We start from the raw sequence: 18,682 nt of genomic DNA on the forward strand, positions 1-18,682 counted from the left end.
TCTCAATATGGGCTAAAGAGAGACTGGACAACATTTAAAGGGCAGAGGTTTTCAACCATAATCTAACGGAGGCTAGATTTGAGGTGTTCTTACAGAAGGAAACACGTGGGACATAGGGGGCACATTCTCAGTTGGGGGTGGAGGTGGGGGTATGGAAGCAGGGCTTGATTGGAACTGTTGGAACCACCGTTAAAAACCAGTGATTTCTGTCGGGGTACAGAAATAAGGTTGTAAAGGAGTTGGGGGGCAGATAAGCGATGTTTAGCCCTTACTTTGCCAGTGTAAAGCAGAGACCCCACTTTCCTAACAGCAGGGCCGCCAGATGAAGACCATCAGAGGTCCTCAACTTTAAAAACATGGTACACCATCTCCCACTTCATGTAATTCGGAACAGTACTAAAATAAAAACAGTACTAAACTGTACAACAAGTGTAACAAAGACCAATAAAGTTTTTATTTTTTCTCATAACTTTGATGTTAATTAAAATAAAATTTTCTTTAAAAATTAGGTGGCAGTGTCCCTGCTATGCTTGCTTGTACCCTAAGAATGAAGTTAAATTGGAAACCCAACAGTTCACTCAGGATGCAAGTGAATTCTACACATAAGTGAATTACAGACAAGCACAAATGCCAGGCCAGCATTTTGAGTAGCCCAGGATCAGACTGTTCACGGGGGCGTGTTTTGAATGATGAGACCTCGGTGTCGTCATTCTCCAGATGAGATTCCTGGTGTCTCAGCACCATGCGCAGGCCTGCCTACCTCCCAGGATCGCAGATGGAGGGTGCTGGCTTCGGGGTCCGCAGTATGCTCTAGGAATTCATCAAAGGCAACAGCAGTGGGCCACTTGCACCTATTGCCACTGGGACAAAGCTTGTAGGCCCTTGCTGGGTGTCTACTTTCTAGGTTGGTCTTGGAAGATACTCGGTTGGTCAGGAAATAAAACTTTCTCTTGGCAATCAAAGATTCTGCCCAAGAATGGCCATGGCCATCAGTGCTTTCGATGTTCTGGACCACATCCCGACTCAGGCTTAATTTAAACCAGGACTGATGTTTTGTTCCTTACCAGTCCTTGCTCGATTGTATTTTTCTTTGTCCACATTCAAGCTGAAGGGAGTAGTCAGTAATATTAGTCATGCATCTGACCTCTGCAGGTGGATGGCAGGTCCCAGGCTTATGCTTACTAATGAAGCTGCAATGGACCCGTCTCCTTTTGTGTTGGTCTGTTGTATCCGTCCTGGTACCTAGGAGCCCGTCAGGCAGCCGAGTCAGTGGTGTTACCTCAGTACTGCTGGGTGACTCAAGCCACACGACACCTGTGTCCTCATGTGAAGGACCAGAGTGGCTACCACATAAATAGCTGGGTGTTCCAAGCAATGAAGACATTGTCTCCACCCCTGCGAGGTGGTGACTGTTCTCCCCCTTTGACACAGCAAACCAACGCTTCGAGAACTTGGTGACTTGCCCAGTTTCTCGGTAAGAGGAGAAGTAGAGAAACCCCAGGCTTGACTTAAGTGCTTTTTTCAATTAGACCCTATTGTCTCCTGGCCTATTAGGATACAGGAGACAATATAAACTAGAGACTGCTCAGAGACATGTAGGGGAGTCAGCTGAATCTAAACTACCCATCACCACCAACACAGGAAAAGTTAGTAATCCCTTGAAGGAAGGCAGTAACTAGTCTCTTACCAGGTCACTGTATTCCTAATGGCTGGCGCCTTATCAGGTGAGAGGGTGAACATATGGTTAAAATTCCAGGGGGGGGGGATTCCCGCCAGTTCTCAAGGAATTATTTTTGCTTTCCCGTTCCCGAATCCTGAGAATCCCGAGAAAAGTTGGTCGGGAAATCGGGAAAATTGGCTGGAACCCAGTAATACCCACAATGGGAAATAAATGTACTACTCACAATGTATCTCTGAGACATTTTTCCTATTTATCGCTCAGGTTTCTGGGTGGGAATTCCTATCCGTTCTTGGTAATTTTATTCACTTTTCTGTTCCTGAATCCTGAGAAAAGTTGGTCGGGAAATCGGGAAAATCGGCTCCTTGAACCCAGGTGGTTGGTAGTATCGGCTGTCCCTTTGTGGAAACGATTCATCATGGAGAACAGAAAACAGTTTATATCTTGGGATTTGGGAATGGGAAAGCGAAAAATATTCCTGAGAACTGGTGGGAATTCCCACCTGGAAACCCTAGTTAAAATGTTTCTTCCCCAGATTAGTGGCACCCTAAAGGATTTTATTCCTCTCCAGCTTTAAATGCAGTATCATGAAACATGTGCTGCCATTTATTACAGGAATGCTAAACCAGTACTATGTGAAGAGTGGGCCCTGGAAAAAAGTAAGATATTTTAGCAAAGAAACCAGAAAGTACTGACTCATAACATGCACAGTAACTCCAGTGGCTTACAAAGTGCCTCGTAAGTATCCTCGTAACACCGCTGTGAGGTGGAAAGGGTTGGCGGCATGAGCTCTACTTTTCCAGAGGTGAGAAACAGACTAAGCCGCAGTTCCACAGCCGCCTCCGTGGAGACTGGCCTGAAGAGCTGGTGTGTTGCAATGTAAGTACTTACCTGCCGCGTCATCAAGAGCCGACAGTTGAGTGTGTGGACATCCTGCATGAGAGTATTTCTCAACGGAGCCATCACCAACACACCAGACCCACCATGGGGACCTGGCGTTTGTCTCCTCGGGGGCAGAATGCTTGCTCCTCTATAGAAACCAAACACGTAGAGAAACGGCTAAGCATGCAGAGGACGAGAGCTGATCACGCCATACCCTAGTGACCCTCCCCAAGGAGTCTGGGCTTACGGGGGCTTCGAGAATAAAATGTTCAATTACATCTTGGGTCTCTGACGTTAAGAAACTCTGCTTTATGTTTCCCAAGAAGCCAGGGGGGAAAAGCCAATTTTTAGACTGATGCTTTCTTGCTCTATAAAAAGTTCCTCCCTACGTTCCTCCTGTTCCCTCTGGGCTACACCTCCGATCACTGACCAGCAGGAGGAAATACTGGGCTCCAGTCAGACTGCCTGGCTTTGAATTTGAATCCCAGTCCTGTGTGACTAGCTGTGTGTCCCTGGGCAAACTGCTCACCTTTTCTGTGCCTCACTTTCCCCAAAGGAGCAATAACACTGCTTCATTCGGGTGCCTGACGATTAAATGAGACTGTGTGAAGCACGTAGCACGGTTGATGCCCAGCCACATGAGCACTGGGGAATTGTCTGCTATTACTGAAAGGATTCAGAGCCAGTCCGGGAGGAACATACGGGTCCCAAGAACTGAAACATTTGCATATTGTCGCCACCCCCATGCATCTCTCGTACACACTGCTGCCTCATTGCACGTGATCTTCAGCCCCCACATCTCCAGGATGCACTGTGCTACCAGTGCTGCCCCCGCCCCCCCCAGCTGGAGGGAGTCTGCCCAGGCCATCCTGGACCATGAATAATAAAGCCTCATAGCCTTGATCCAAACTGTCATTGTCAATAAAGGACTCCATACACATTCAACCGTACCAGGATTTTTATTGTTTAAGACCCAGTCATGCATACTAAAATTACATGTTTTCACCACTTTGACTTAGAAAATGTATTAGAAAAATAAACTTTGGGTCAAAACAAACACTGAAGTAGATGAAGTCACCACCGTGTGTCTCTGTTCTCAAAGCCAAACTGAATTTCAGTTTGAATGAAGTGAGGAAAAGTGACCAGTGGCTGAAATGGTGCCCCAACCTGGTCAGAAAATCAGCTCACCTCCCACCTCATCCAAGTGGTGTCAGAGGCTCATGGCCCCAGAAGGGTTTCAAGTATTTCACTTGCAACAGGTTCCCACCTGATACGCCAGGAGGCAAGACATCCCCAAGAATCCCCAACAGCAGCTGCCCGACTAAACACACCGCCCAGAGAGATGAAAGGAAAAGCAAAGGACTGGCAAACAGGAAATGCATCACTAGCTTCTCCACCCACACATCTCACTGGGCCTCCCCTCAGAGCCAGTTCTAGTAAGGAGGAATATCTGACTGATGGTGCCTGTTCCTTGCACGGCAAGCAAACCATTTCTGAGTCAGGAGAGCAGAAAGGAAATTACTTTTGATTTACAAATTAACAGCTCCCAATACTGAGAGGTGTGAGAACTGACATCATTCCTGAACAGTCGGTATGTTTCTGTTTGCTATCTCCACACCTCTCATGCCACAGGTCTGCCAGACTTACTACCTAACATTTTACTTTGTAAATAAGAGGTTTCAAAAGAAAACTTTAAAACGAGGTATTATAATAATGCCACAACAGTATTACAGCTTTTGCCTCCCCAAAGAAAAAGTAATCCCATAACAGATCTGAGAATCAGATGGCATTTAAAGAAACTGCACACCCTCAGGGAGAATTCTGAAAGGCTCAGTATCACAGGAATTTGGGGAAAATACCTCTTACTGCCCCGACACTTTCTGGCAAAAATGTATCTTGTAAGCTGAAGTGTTTGTAAAACAAAGACCAGGGGCCCCTTGTGAAAGCAGGATAAAGTATGAGGGAGGTAAGGCCACCTTTGCCAAGAGCAAAAAAAAAAAAAGCTCAAGAGAGGAAGCTAGGATTGCACTTCCAGCTGTTTCAGTAGATTTCCTTCTGTAGATTTCAGCCTCTATCCATGAAGGTAGGATTCCAGGAAGAGGAACTAATTTTCCAGAATTCGGTGTAAGTATAGGGTAAGAGGAGGGAGAAAACCCCCCATTATTACCTAAGCTTACAGATTGAACATTTGAAAGCTTTAGGTGCCGATTCATTCAGACCTAAATTTCCTGAATAATAACCCAGATGAGGGGCAGGGAAGTCTCTAAAAAGACAGAGTACAGTCTCCCTGGGACAGCGAGGATGATTGAGGCCGGGGACAGAGGGCTCAGAGCTCAGGGTGTGACCCTCTTTAGTACACGACGATTCAGGGTGTTCAGTGGCTCGTCCAAGGCCGCACAGCACGGTACAGCTGGAACTCAGGTCTCCTGACTGACTTCTTTTTTTCCCTGGCTGACAGTGCACTAGCCTGAATTTAGGGCAAAGTTAATTTTCTGGTGCCTGTGAAATGGGCCGGAGCTTTTCCTGAAGGAAAACAATCCCAGTTCTGCTGTCCACTTGTTTGCTCTGTGAGTAAGGACTGAGTAAGGCTCCCCGTGTGCTCCCCTGGTTATCCCCACGTCCTTCCTGCTGGGGAAGCCATACAAATGCCTGCTGAAGCCGCACACAGATGGCCTTGATTGTCATCCACGGAGGTCCTGCTTTTGCAGCTTGGTTTAAACCTCCTGAAGGTGCCAAAATGAGTGGATCTCTCTTGAGCCAAGACAAAGCACAGCAGCTCAAGGAGGCAGGCGAGCCTTGGCTCTGGCTCATTTCAGAAGCTGAATGAAATAACTCCTTGGCCCAACTGGAGAAGCCCGAGCGACATACTTCCTGGTCTTTCTTTGAGTAACCCCTATGCTAAGTCACATAGACAAAGGCAATTGGCCGGCAATGCAATGCAGAGTCTAAACCTTGGAAACGTGGTGGGGCTGGAGATTTGTTTTTCTCTGTCTCGCTTTTTGCTGTTTTTAATCTCTCTTTCCTCTTTGGGACCTAAGAAAGCCACTAACCAATTCTCCCCTTCAGCCAGTTGGGTTCTGAACCCTCTACATTAGCCATCCCACTTGTCCTGTTGAGATCTTTTCAGCAATGCTGGTCACACAACACTGTCACATGGAACTAGAGGTGTGGCCAGGGGTGTGCATGCTGGCACTGCCAGCTCAGACAGGTCCCCAGAGGATCCAGGGTTAGTGTCTATGGTGAAAACAGCTTTCCCTGGAATTGGCATTCACGAGGTAAGTAATTTGCACCAACAACTTCTCCAGACATTTTCAAAAGTGCTATAAAGGTGGACGGCTCACTCACAACAGACTGGCCTTTGAATTTCGGTGGACTGTTCCCTTCCTAACTGAGCCGTTCCCCTCGCCTGGTGGGCCTAATAAATGCACAGAGAAGGTACACACACAACACACGGTACTTGTCACTTTTTAACACCATAATTTGCATGGAATGAATATGAAAGGAAATAGGTCAAAAGCCACCAGATGGACCACCTAATCTGATGCTTGGGCTGAAGCTAAATGCTCGACAGGAAGAGTCTAAAGCGCTGAAACGCAGAACCGACATTCAGTCTGGCTGGACAGCCTGACGTGCGTCTACCCACACGAGAGAGAGAAACTCAAGTGGGCTGAGGGGGCCCAGAAGTGACCCAGCAATAACCTGCTCTCATATTCGTTTCTAGAGGCCAACATTTTAGAATCCCAAGTAATTGAACCATTCCCTGTTGTCAGGTTTACAATATACCACCAGCGTCTCAGGGATGGAAGGAATTCCTACAAGACCCTGGTCACCTGCTCTCACAAAGGCCGTCCTTTTCGAGTTTAACCCTCACTACGAAAAGGAAGGTGGTATCGCTGAGTCCCAGGAACAGACATATTTGTTTCCTTCAAGTCAGGGCCAGATGGTGACACATCCCTCTTGGAAAGGCCCCGTGGTACCACAAAGAACAGGATCCAGCCACTTGTATCTAGAGAGTCCATCTTTCTAGGCAGAAAAGCGATGTCTAACATTCAGTAACTAAATCAAAGCCCAGAACCTCAGCAGCCAAAAGGGCCCCAGGCGTCATTTCACTCAGCCTCAGTTTCCAGATGCGACAGCTGAGGCCCACCGAGGCCCAGGTCTCCTCCACAGTCGCACCTCTGAGGCTGGAGCCCAGGTGTCTTGAATCTTAGGCCAGAATTCTTTTAGCTACACAGGCCCGGGATCCAGTATTTTGGGTCAAGTAAAAGCACATACTTCTAGGACCCTGGATGATTCTGCGGAGAACCAGGGCTAAGGCTTTACGGGTTTGGGAAAACTTAAGTTTCTCTTGCTAGATTCAACCAATGAACCCCAGAGGTGCTCGCAGTCTCTGGACCCCCACTCTGATCAGAAAGTGCTGCTTACATCCCGAGGCCTGGTTCAGAGAAGGGGCTACCCAGTGGTGGCAACTGGGGCCTGGACCTCCAACCTGAGGATTCCTGATGAGCAACAGAAGTCTCGAGTTAGGGCTCATGTGAAAGACACAGTCTCCCCCCACGTCTCACGTGCAGCCACCGCGTAGGCTTGGCCAAGCTGTTTCATAGGAGTGTGCTGACTGGCCAACAGGTTTGCTCCCGGAATGTGGGGTCAAAGTGACTTTGGTGATTTTTCTTGCTTTGAGATGCATAAGAACTAGATACGGCTTCCGGAGTCAGGGTTACAAACTGAGATTCCAAACATTTGGGAATCACGGGGACGTTTTCCATGGAATAATTCAAGTAATCAAGGGTGTCACTCTTGGCTCACCCTCAGCTCCACCGGCTTTTCCTCCATGCTGCAGTTGAATTCCAAGGAGCGACACTGAATCCATGGTACCTCAAGTTCTCCTTGTGCCTGTCCAGAGGAAAATGACAGGATTTCAAGGTGGAGATGCTCCTGGGGGACCAGCTAGTAGCAGGAGTACAGCTGTGATTTCATGGCCCACGTGGGGTCATCGCACTGCGCGTCTGAGGTCAGCCCCTCGGGCGGCAGGGCCTGGCCCAGGATGCTGTCGCAGGCGGGCACAGGTTGGCAGAACTCTTTCACAAAGTCCTCCTCAGAGGCCAGCAGCACCGTGTTCCAGGCGGTGATGTCCAGCTCGCCGGCCGTGCCCCCGTACTCCCTGGGAAGAATGCTTCTGGGGAGATTTGCGTGGAGGGAGTTTAGGTCAGACCCATGGAGGAAAAACTAAAGGGGAAGGAAATGCAAACAGACAGGTCCTTAGGTTAATCAGTAATTCAGTAACCTCTGGATGCAAAGGGCTCAAATAAATATCCATTGGATGAATCGAGAAACGGTTGATGGCAGCTCTACCTTTCCAGGTCCTTGAAAAACTTGAGGATCCTTCATTCTCTTTTCCTTATACTCCGTGCCCTGTTGGCTGGTACTTCAAAATATATCCAGAATCCAGCCCCTTCACTGCCACCCTAAAGGTGCCATGCCGCCATCACTTCTCACCTGGACTCCCTCAGCAGCCTCCTGTCTGGTCTCCCTGCTCACATGCCTGTCCCACAAGTAAGCTCTTTTCCGTGGAAGTCAGGTCACGTCACGCCCCAGGACAGCCCTCCAGTCCCATCACACACAGCCTAAAAGCCGAAGTGTATCCGATGGCCCACAGGTCACCATCTGGCCCCTGTTACTTCTCTGTACCCACCCCTGCTGCTCCTCACCGGGCATACACGCCAGGCACACTCCCGCCTCAGGCTTGTGCCGTGGCCGGTCCCCAGATATCTCACCTTTTTCAAGTCTTTGCTCAAGCGCCAACTTCTCAATGACACCACCTCTAACCACCCTATTGAATACTAAACCCCTTCCCCTCTGCCTGCACTCACTACCCGCTTTGTCTGCTTAATTTTTCTCCATGTTACATTCTAATACTAGATAACATACATAATAATCCTTTGTGTCTCCCTAGAATGGAAGCTTCCTGGAGGCAGAGATTTTGGTCTAGAACAAACGTACGGGCACAGAGAGGGTTGGTCGATATCTTTGAATGAATGAACATGCAAAGGACCAAAGGAACAAGATTATGGGCCATGAGTAAGGTCATTTCACAGATGTAAATGACCTGGTCCAAAGGCTGCTTTGGTAAAAGCGGGTTCCCAGCAGCATCTCCAGAAACCAACATAGGCTCAAAGCCAGGCGTGGAGGCCACTGAGGTAGTGGTCCTCAAACCTAACTGCGCGTCAGAATCACCTAGGAGATTTTAAAAGCACAGAATCTTGGACTCCACCCCTGAGGTGATAAATTAAACCCTCAGGGAAAGGCCTGGGGTTCTGGATCTGGACTTCGAGTTCCCTCCCTTGCAATCTTGAGATTCTCTCTCTCTCTCTGTGCTTCCTCTTTGGAAAAGAATATAAAAGTCAAGACCCAGTCTTTGGAGCGACTACAGGGTTCTTAGGTCTAGAGAAGGAGGAGAAAAAAAACCACCCGGCACATTTCAATCGCGGTACTGGGAAAGGTTAAGAGAAGTGGTTCTTCCGTCTTTTAAAGTGTCATCGATCCTTTCTTAAATCAGAAATGAAGCTAAAAACGCACGTATCTCACCAATCTTGAATTAGTCCCCGAACTTTATCCAGCGAGACAACATATGAAGCAAATGGAAAAGTTTAAATAGCATTTTTAAACCCCAAGACGGCTTTAGTAAGAAATCGCCACAGCTCTCTTTAACTCCCTGCCCAAAGGCTATCCCCTTTCCCCTGTCCTCTTACACGTCCCATGTGTCCTCTTACACGTCCCATGCTCTGTCAGGTCACAACGCCAAGGCCAGAATATTAAAAAGTCCAAATGATTACAGAGCAGGGATGCTCTTAGAATAACGATCCTGGCTCTGCTCTCTCTCTCTACTGTCAAATAGTATATTCTTACTCATTTCATCTTGCCCTCACAGAAAAGATTGCTCATTTGTTTTACCTGTGATCCTGTACTTTACAAATTAATCGTCCCAGGGCAAAAAGAATAAACAAAGATAATTTTATCGATGTCACAATAAGCTTACAGATGTCACAAATAAGGGAGCCAAGGAAAAAAAATTCAGCCAGTAGGATCATCACTTACTCTGTTTGCTATTTTCTCCTTCAGAAATGGTTTTATGATGGCAAAAATGCCTTTGAATATTCGAGGCTCATTCACTACATGCACTGCTTTGATCCGAATGGGGAAACCATCCTGTGTGGGAAAGGAAGGGGATGTTAGCACATGCGGACTATTTGCAAACGGTCTGTTACCACAGCCTGCCTCCCCTCTTTAAATCTTCTTCATTTAGGCCCCATCACACGGGTCTGATGCTCACAACCTCCTCAAAGACAGCCCAAGAGGGGGCTGGATGGGAAGACAAGCCGCAGGGAAAGTCTCTCGGGGCCCACAGCTGGGTTAGGAGAGAGGCAAACAAGTGGAGAGCTGCTCCTCTGTGGCAAAAAATGGCCTGAGCCTATGTGGATGGATCTAGCAAATATGAGACCTGATCACTGCTGCCCAGGTGTATTTCTCAGGACGTCACTAGGTGTGATGCAAAAAAGGGTTCTGTGGTAGGTAAATATGTTCAGAAACAGTAGACTAAATATAGACAAACAGGTTTCCTTAACTGCAGGCCTATTCAGAGTTGTTGTTTTTAAATGAGGGAAACCACCTTTTCAAAAGTAAATTCTTTTTTTTAAATTTTTTTATCGGGGAATATTAGGGAACAGTGTGTTTTTCCAGGACCCCTTCAGCCCAAGTCAAGTCGTTGCTTTCAATCTAGTTGTGGAGGGCGCAGCTCACTGGCCCATGTGGGAATTGAACCGGCGACCTTGGTATTATGAGCACTGAGCTCTAACCACTGAGCAAACCGGCCACCCATTCAGAGCTTTTAATACGTAAATGTTTACAGTGAAATTCACAGGAAGGGACATACTACACCCCATTTCCTAAACTTACTTAACCCAGGAACTTTGTCCCCAGATCATCTTATAGGACTGGAAAAACACGGACTCAAACTCATGATACTGACCCTTGCATCCACACGGTCTTTAGCAGGAGGCATGCAAAGAAGAGTGGAAGCTAAGGGAAGCCAGAGTGCTGCCTCAAAGCCAGAATTCAAAGTTCTGATAATGACCTAGTGTGACACTGATGTTTAAATAATCAGCCCAGTGCACAGTAGGGGCTCGAACGCATTGTGGAATTCGACAAGGAGAACGGCCCTATCTCTGGTGCCCCCCAGTTTGTAAGAGACAGCACCCTGTGGGCTGGGTCAGAAGAAACTAGGAGTCAAGCCTGTTGAGAGATTTGGGGCAAGCTATATCCCCTAACTCTCAGTTTCCCCATCTATTAAAATGGCAACATAGTTCTTGCCTTGACTATCTCAGAGGATTCCTTGAAGGCCTGAATGGGTTATAATGACTGTAAAAGCAAACCGTTACACAGTGTGAAGGGATAGGGGGAATTTCATGGTTCCTAGCAACTTGTGTTCTGAAACACAGCAATAAGGTGTGAAAGCATCTGACCCAAACAGTCCAGCAGTGCCCCTTCCCCAGGCCCTACAGAGGGCAGGACAGGCCCTGTCAGCTTGGACAGAAGCACAATTGCTCGGTTTCATTTCTTAGGAGAATTTCTCCTCTGCCTTCTGGACCAACCTCCCTCCCCAAAAAAAGAGATAGAAAGCATTGCTCTGGTGTTTGGACTCTTGCCCCGAAGCTGATCTTGCCCAGAATGAAGGTACCTCAGAAACTACTGGAGACCCTGCTGGGAATGAGTGGTAAACAGAACTTGTACGTTTCTTCCCATAATGCTGTTGTATTTTTCTGATTGTAGGAGTATGTGTAGCACATGGGTAAACGGACAGGGTCGCAGGGAAAGCCAAAACGACCACAGCACAGGCACGCGACAAGCAGGGGCCATACCTGAAGGATGCCAATCAGCTTTTTGGCTATAAAAGGGCCAAAGTGAGATGCTTTTGATAAGCTCACTCCTTTGTAGTCTGCAAGAATTACAATTCCGTTCACTTGGGTTTCTTCAGACTGAATGAGTTTCTCTAAGGTCAAGTATATGGCGCGGATGTTTTCGGTAATTGGATAGTTGCTCGGTATCCATCTGTCTGAGGTCGTAAGAGATGGACAGTATGTTACAGAAACAAATACAAACAATCAGGCTAAGATTTATCTCTGTGCTAAAACTATTGTTTAAAAACAGAAAAGCAAGATCTTCTACGGGCATGACCCTGTGGAGGTTAATAACAGCAGCAGCTGATGCTTATGACCTCCAAACACAGCAGCACATTCTGACGTGGAAACGCAACTGAGTGGTGAAGCTAAGACTGAGCTCCGAAGTCAGACACACCTGGGGGTTTGAATCTTACTAGCTGTGTGACGCTGGGCAACTTACTTCCTCACTCTGAGCCTATATTGCCTCCTAAGTAGAATGGGATAATAGTACTTACCTTAATGGACATCTGTGCCTTCTGCCATCAGATGTGTCCCCTTATCTTCATAACACCACCCTAATTTCCCGTGGGCAACAACCTCTTCCCATGCTGGCCATGCAGTTTGGGTAAAATTCACTTGAGTGCAGGTGGCAGATGTGGGCTTGGCCAATCTGGGTCTTCACAGCCACCTGGCCACAGTGTGTGATCCAAGCCAGGTCAAGCAGAGCCAAGGGGACTCAATTCGGGGGCCCTGGCCCTTTGGAAAGAGAAGATCTCTCTTCTCTCTTGCAGTGGGGAGGCTGGAAGCCTGAGACTCAGGGACCCCATGAGGCAAGAATTGGTCTGAGAAGGAAGCCCGTGCTGAGGCCAGCTGAGATGGAGAAGGCTTTCCAATGCCGTAGTTGGAGCAAATCCCCTTTTCCAGGCTGGACGCTCCTTTACTACTCCCCTTATATTTAAGGAGTCTTTCCTTTGTTTGGGAAAAAGATGAGTGACGACTCTTGACTATTAACCACTATTCTCAAGAAAATCCCACCGAGACCTGTATATCTCTTTGATTGCCACCAATGGGAGATGTAATATATGCAAAATTCCTATGAAAAACATCTTTGTCCGAAAATTGTGTCAGCTTGCTGTTTAATGTTTAAAGCTGCCAATTAAACCTGCTTCTACATAACTGGCTATCATCCTTTTCAATCATATATGTCTCAAAAGAGCTTATAAAAAGGCAAAGCCAGTCCCCAGTGAAGGACGAAACCTTCTGTGTATGCCTCCACCTAAAAGGCTGAATCAGTGGGAAGGGGCCTAAATCTGCTCCAGACATATAGGGGGGAAAAGATTCATCTCACGAGCAAAGGGTGGAAGCCATGCAAGCAAAGAGGTGAAACCAGTGTGGGAATATCTGACTGTTTTGTAAGATTCTTACGAGTTGAGCACAAAGGAGCAGCAGAAAACCCAGTGACCGGTTTCTAGGTCTCCTGGTACTTTGAAATCTCCACTGCATTGCTTATTTAAAAATAGACACCCCTCATTTTGGAAAGGGCCTAAAATAGCAGGTCAAGCAGTTAGTTAACACTGTGCCTGGTACGTAGTAAAGGCTCGAGAGTGGTCTAGTCTCCAAAGAGGGTTTCGTCAGTGACGAAAGGAAATGGTGATGTGGGGCTTAAAGGCAGAGGAAGGAGCACAAGGGTTCCCGCGCCCCATCAGACGTCCCTTCAAGAGGCCTTTGGTTGCATGAGCAAAGAGGGCTGCCAGCAAGTTCTCCTTTTCTGGCTTGTTGGGAGGAACACTACAATCTTACTTTCAAATTTCGTCTCAGCTCTGGTCTGATGGAAAATGTTGCGGCTGGGGCTGGGTGGAGAGCTCTCCTGAGTTTCCAATGCACTTGGTGTCACAGAAGAGAACAGGGTAAAGAATCAGGAGGCTGGAGTTCTAGCATCCCCTAGTCATTGTGTCAGCTAAAAAAAGGTCCCCCCACATTTCTAAATGCTATTTGGGGGTGGGAAGCGGCCCCCAATTGAACACTGCTGTGCCAAAGAAATGTAAAGTGTCCTGAACACTATCGTGAAGTGCTAAGATCAGAAAGTGAATCTAAAGTGCATCCTTTCAATGGCTTAACAAAGGAGAGGAAAGGAGGGAAAGGTTGGAGGAGGCACGTGGTAGGCTGGCACCTTTCCAGCAGTTGCCCAGCCCACACTGATAACTGCACCTCACCTTCTCACAAGGATGGGGTTGGGGGTCCTGGCAGCCCTGTTTGTACCCTACGACCAGAGCAGCTTTCACAGCCCTAGAAATCTGGAGTTTGTATAGAAGGAACTTAGTTGGGAGGCCAAGTAAACCTAGGAGTTGAGGGACACCAGAGGCAACCATGTGCACAGAGGCAGCAATAGCCAGTTTAAAAGAGAGAAGTGAAGAAGATATGCAAAGGGCAGCAGGAACGTGCTGGGCCCAGAGAGGCGCACACACTGACAGACAGGCAGCAGCAGAGACAGGGAGAATGGTGGGCTTAGTTCCGGAAGGGGGAATGAACTGGGCTCTGGTTCTGGGTTCCAGGGCCAAGTGACAGCTGCCGCACCTGCAGCTCATCCGTTCTGTGAGGTGCTCCTGTCTCCTTAGACTATATCCTCCCTTTTTAAAAAAAACTGGGTTGAGTAGGTTTTTTCAACCCGAAGAGTTTTGACTAAAACAGGGAGAGGACAAAAGGGAATAAGAAGAGGACAGTGGGCAGACGCATCCCACACAGACTGCACACACGTGCCTCACAAGTCAAATGCAATACCTGGGCGGATGCACAGGACATGGCAGCCCCGGGGGTCGGTGTGGGGCAGCACAGTGAGGAATCCGGAAGCGAGGACATCTTTCAAGGCTGACGGCCTCAGGTTACTGAAGACTTCGGGCCAGCTTCGCCTGCAGCTGTGGTAGTTGATCAGGAGCTGCAGGGCGCGGTCGTAATCAAACTTGCGGGCTCGGAGGAAGCGCAGCAGGAAGGCGTCATCCAGATTGGTGCTCAGGTGGGGGTGCTCCTTCCTCACCATGTCGCGGAGGGCCTGGACGTCTCGAAGTCTCCATTCCGGCTTCTCCTGCAGCTCTTCCCTGGCCTTGGTGACCAGTTCTTCTGTCAGTGAGCACACGTAGCCAGGAGGCTCGGGTGCTGGCAGCAGCTCATTTTCGGAAAGCGAGGCCGCAGAAGGGCTGGTTCTCAGAGAGTCACTTTCTTCTGACATTAGCTCCCAGGATCCCTGTCAAAACCAGAGCTCCAAGTGAAGTTAATGACGTCCACGGCTCATTTCAAACCCCAGGGCAGCTGATATAGGGGGACAGGAACATTTTGGTCAAGCCAAGGAACCTCAGAGCAGTGGTTCTCCACTGGGGGACTGAACGGGATCTGAACCACGTGCCCAGGTCCAGCCCAGACTGAAGGGAGTTAGAATCTCCACGGAGGCACCCGGGCACCTCCAGCGGCAGACACACACGCCTCATCAAACACATGGCCTTGCTTACAGAAGTGCATGAATGGGTGCTCGACCTTCCTTGTAATTAAAGAAATGTGAATGAAAACAACTCTGAAATTCAGACTGGCACAAATACAAAACGGGTACTCGAAAACACTTGCTGTTGGGAGAATAAATTGCCGTAGCCTTTTTAGAGGGCAGTTTGTCAATATCAAATTTTAAAACCACATACCCTTTGGCTCAGCATTCCATTTCTAGTACAGATATTTCTATGTGTGTACAAAATATGTACACGAGGGTGGCCATTACAAGTATTGGTTATAATGGCAGAAGGTAGGAAATACTTTAATTACATACCAGTTGGAGACTGGTTAAATAGTATGACCATATGAATGGGATACGATCCGGTCATGAAAAGAAAGTAGGCAGATCTTTATAAATAAATATGCTAAGGAAAAAGAAAGCAGGTTGCAGAACAGTGTACATAAAATAATTGTGTCGATATTTTAAAAATAGATACATAGATATACTTGTGAGTACACCTAAAATTTCTGGAAGGAGATACAAGAAACCATTGTCAATTGTTCCCAGGTAATAGAACTAGAGAACCAGATATTTATGGTAGAAGAGACTATTTACTGTACTGATTTTTTTTTTTTTTTAACCATACACATGTGACATCATGGAGTCCATGAAACTGAGCTCATCAGATTTCCTGCTGGGGTGGAGCATAATTGACAGATGGCCCCAGCTGCTGTCCCTTAGGATGCCACACTTTCCACAGGTTGTCCCCAGACATGGGATTCCTCTAACAGGCAACTCTGCCTTGAGGACTCCCTACCAGCCTAATCAAACCTTTTGTGGAAATGCACTGCAGTCCAAGACTTTCTGCCCAAACCTCCTTCCCTGGGGCTGGGCTGCTGTGGCTGCCCGAGGGCTCTCCCTGACTTGTCCCCTCCCTTTGTGTTCCATGGGCATTCCATGTCTAATCCCATCCTAGTGTCTGCTTAGAAGACCTGAACCAACAACACACTTCTTGCGTGCAAAACAAAAACAACACTGCTGCCTTAGATATTCCAGGAATAAGGATAGCAGCAGGACTGCCCAGTTTCAAAGCCCAAGCTCTTGTCCATGAGCTGCCATTGATCCCCCACTCCAAGCTCAACAAGGAACGTGGGGACCACCTCAGGGGTCTCTGCACATAGCTAGCCTCCCCGCAGCCCACAGCAGCCAGTCACCAGGTCACTCCCTCTAAACCTTAGGTCTGCCTACTCCATTCTTTGCATCCTAACCTCCAGCCTCACCCAGCTCCTTCGACTTCTTCCCAAGGGTGTGTTTTCTTGCCCTGTGCACATCCTGATGCCTCCAACTAGCATGCTCTTCCTCCAGTTCATCACCTGACTGATTCACCCTTAAGTTCCAATTAGATGCCATTTCATTCATTCAACAAATAATGAGCACTTACAATGTACCAGGCCCTCTTCTAGGCACTGTGGATACAGCAGTGAACCAATAAAAATAATCCTGCCTTTATTGAGCTTAGATACTAGTGTGGGGGGCTATCAGCAAAATAAACTATAGTCTACTAGAAGATGGTAAGTACTATGGATAGAAATAAAGCAGGTAAGGGGGTTCAATGCATCTGGGGGTAGGAGTTAAAATTGTGAACACGGTGGTCAGAGAAGGCCTCACCTAAGTGACATTTGAGCAAAGACAAAGGAAACAAAGGAACAAGCCATGCAGATATCTGGGGGAAGAGCAAGTGCAAAGTCTGCGGCAGGAACATGCAAGGCTTTTTCGAGAAACAGAGAGGAGACCGTGTGGCTTGAGCCAAATGAGCAAGGTGAAAAGCATTAGCGGACAGATTCAGAGAGGTAATGGGGGTCTCATTGGTACAGAGCTTTGTAGGCCAGTAAGCACCTTGACTTTTACTCTCAAGTTTGGTGGGAGCCATGGAGGGTTTTGGGTAGAGTGACATGACAGGACTTATACTTTAAAAGGATTACTCAGATGTCTTTGCGAATGGACTGTAAGGGGAAGAAGACAGGAGTGAAGAGACCCGTTAGAGGTTATTGCAATAATTCAGACGAGAGAGACGGTGCTTAAAGCAGGTCTTCTCTGACTCCAGGCCAGGTTAGGAGCCTGTGTCACAGAAGCTCTGACATGGCAAGCCCTTCTCCCACGCCACTGTAATTGTCGGTAGGGCAACATTCCCCTCTGTTTTGTTCATCACCTTAAACCCAGCACCTAACAGGGTGTCAGACATAGTCTGCACTCCATAAATATTTGTGGAATGAATTTAATCTGCTTGGCAGAGGTATGCTGAGGGAAGAATGGAGCAACCATCACCATTCATAGGACCCACCCTGGGCTCTGTTTCCACGCAAGTCACCGACAGACACCTGTAATCCCAACCCGGTGCTTACCCAGGACCCAGACTGGAGTGTCCAAGTCCGTGTCCTAGCCTCAAAGTCCGTCTCCAGCCTGCCATCTTTCCCCCTCTCCATGCACATTAAATGCCAGTCAAAACAAACTAATTACCGACCATTCTCAGAACACCTCATGCATTTTTGATACCTCTGCCTGGAATTTCCTCTCCTTGTTTTTTCCCAACCAGACAACTCATCACCTTCCAAGCCCAGCTTCATGAAGCCATCCCTGATTCCCCTAGGGTGAGTCCCTCGTTTTCCACAGCCCCGGGTTCCTAGTTCTCTTTCAGAAATGGCGGTCCAGTGTCAAGGGTGTTTACATGAATCTCCTGTCAGTCTCACCATCTAGTTATTATCTAATAATTACTGATCACCTAGGGGCACTGGCCACACCACGGCGAACAATGTAACTCTCTGCCTTATGAAGTGTAACTCATAGGAGAATAATATATACTTGAGCATTTTACCATGTATCAAGCACCACGAGAAGCACTTTACATCCGTCTCTCATTTAATCTTCACAGTATCTGGTGACAGCACTATGACTGTTCCCATTTACAAAGGAGGAAATTGCCCCCTAGCATGTAAATTCCCTGGGGGTAGGCAATTGGCCTGACACACTCCTTGCTACCCTAGCGCCTGACACAGGACGGTGCTCAGTAAGCTCAGCAAATATCAGCGGGTGGTGTGAGGTTAAGTGACGTGCCCAAGGGTCCCCCCCAGGGAGGCAGAGAAGGATGCGACTAGCCCCACACTGGGCTCCAGACTCCACCTGAGCTTCCCGTTTAACCTCCAAGGGCTTGGCAGCGTCGAGCACAGAGCAGGGCTCAGTCTGTCTGGTGAATGAACTGATGGGGGGGCACAAGGAGAGATGCAAACACCCCTTGTTAGGGTGGAGCCGGAAATCTTCCTCACCTGGAGCCCATCATTCTGTGGCCATCACCTTCCTCCCCACCCCACCCAAACCACAGGCCAGAATGCCATCCCTCTTGTAGCCCTAGAGACCCTACGTCCCGTCGACAGCCTTCCGAGGCCCCCCACTTCCGGTTGTCACCCCGTCCCTAGGTATCCCCATTTCCTGGGGTCTCTCTCCGAGGGTCCCCCACTTCCGGTTATGCCTCCCTCTCAGGGGTCCCTTTTCCCGGCCCCCAGGGCACATGGACCGGCTCGCGGGCACTCACCGGCCCGGCAGCGGGGCGGAGCGCGGGTCAATCGGCGGCGGGAGCCTCGTCCGGCAGCGCGCACAGAACCGACCCGCACTCCCCGCCGGGCCGGGCCGGGCCCTCGCGCCGGAAGTGACGATCGC

At 48.4% G+C, this 18,682-nt stretch overlaps 1 protein-coding gene across 7 annotated transcripts; it reads right to left on the bottom strand.

Annotated features, from left to right (window-relative positions):
* Positions 1-432: 432 nt before the first annotated feature.
* On the bottom strand, positions 433-18,682 carry TTPAL (alpha tocopherol transfer protein like). 7 transcript variants are annotated; one of them, XM_088789108.1, is made up of 7 exons: positions 18,558-18,647; positions 18,149-18,224; positions 14,275-14,734; positions 11,476-11,669; positions 9,656-9,766; positions 2,570-2,708; positions 433-1,242 (listed from the first exon to the last, which is right to left on the bottom strand). In XM_088789108.1, exons 3-7 carry the CDS (start codon positions 14,717-14,719, stop codon positions 1,061-1,063), a joined length of 1,071 nt encoding a protein of 356 aa, XP_088645234.1. In that variant the 5' UTR covers positions 14,720-14,734; positions 18,149-18,224; positions 18,558-18,647; the 3' UTR covers positions 433-1,060. The 7 variants fall into 7 exon arrangements, with proteins under 7 accessions (XP_088645234.1, XP_074173715.2, XP_088645235.1 ...); XM_074317614.2 differs by lacking the exon at positions 18,149-18,224 and having other exon boundaries at positions 18,558-18,682; XM_088789109.1 differs by lacking the exons at positions 18,149-18,224; positions 18,558-18,647 and adding an exon at positions 18,292-18,544.

Source organism: Rhinolophus sinicus, chromosome 13 (assembly GCF_057876585.1).
Source record: "Rhinolophus sinicus isolate RSI-liver-muscle chromosome 13, RSI-T2T, whole genome shotgun sequence".
Classification (NCBI taxonomy): domain Eukaryota; kingdom Metazoa; phylum Chordata; class Mammalia; order Chiroptera; family Rhinolophidae; genus Rhinolophus; species Rhinolophus sinicus.

Bases quoted from the DNA above. Each gene is read 5' to 3' on its own strand.
- TTPAL (XM_088789107.1), bottom strand. The intron at 2,709-9,655 runs GTAAGTGATGAT...TGGTTTCTATAG, and splicing joins AGGAGAAAATAGCAAACAGA to AGGAGCAAGCATTCTGCCCC. The intron at 1,243-2,569 runs GTAAGTACTTAC...ACGGGCTCCTAG, and splicing joins GGCTCTTGATGACGCGGCAG to GTACCAGGACGGATACAACA.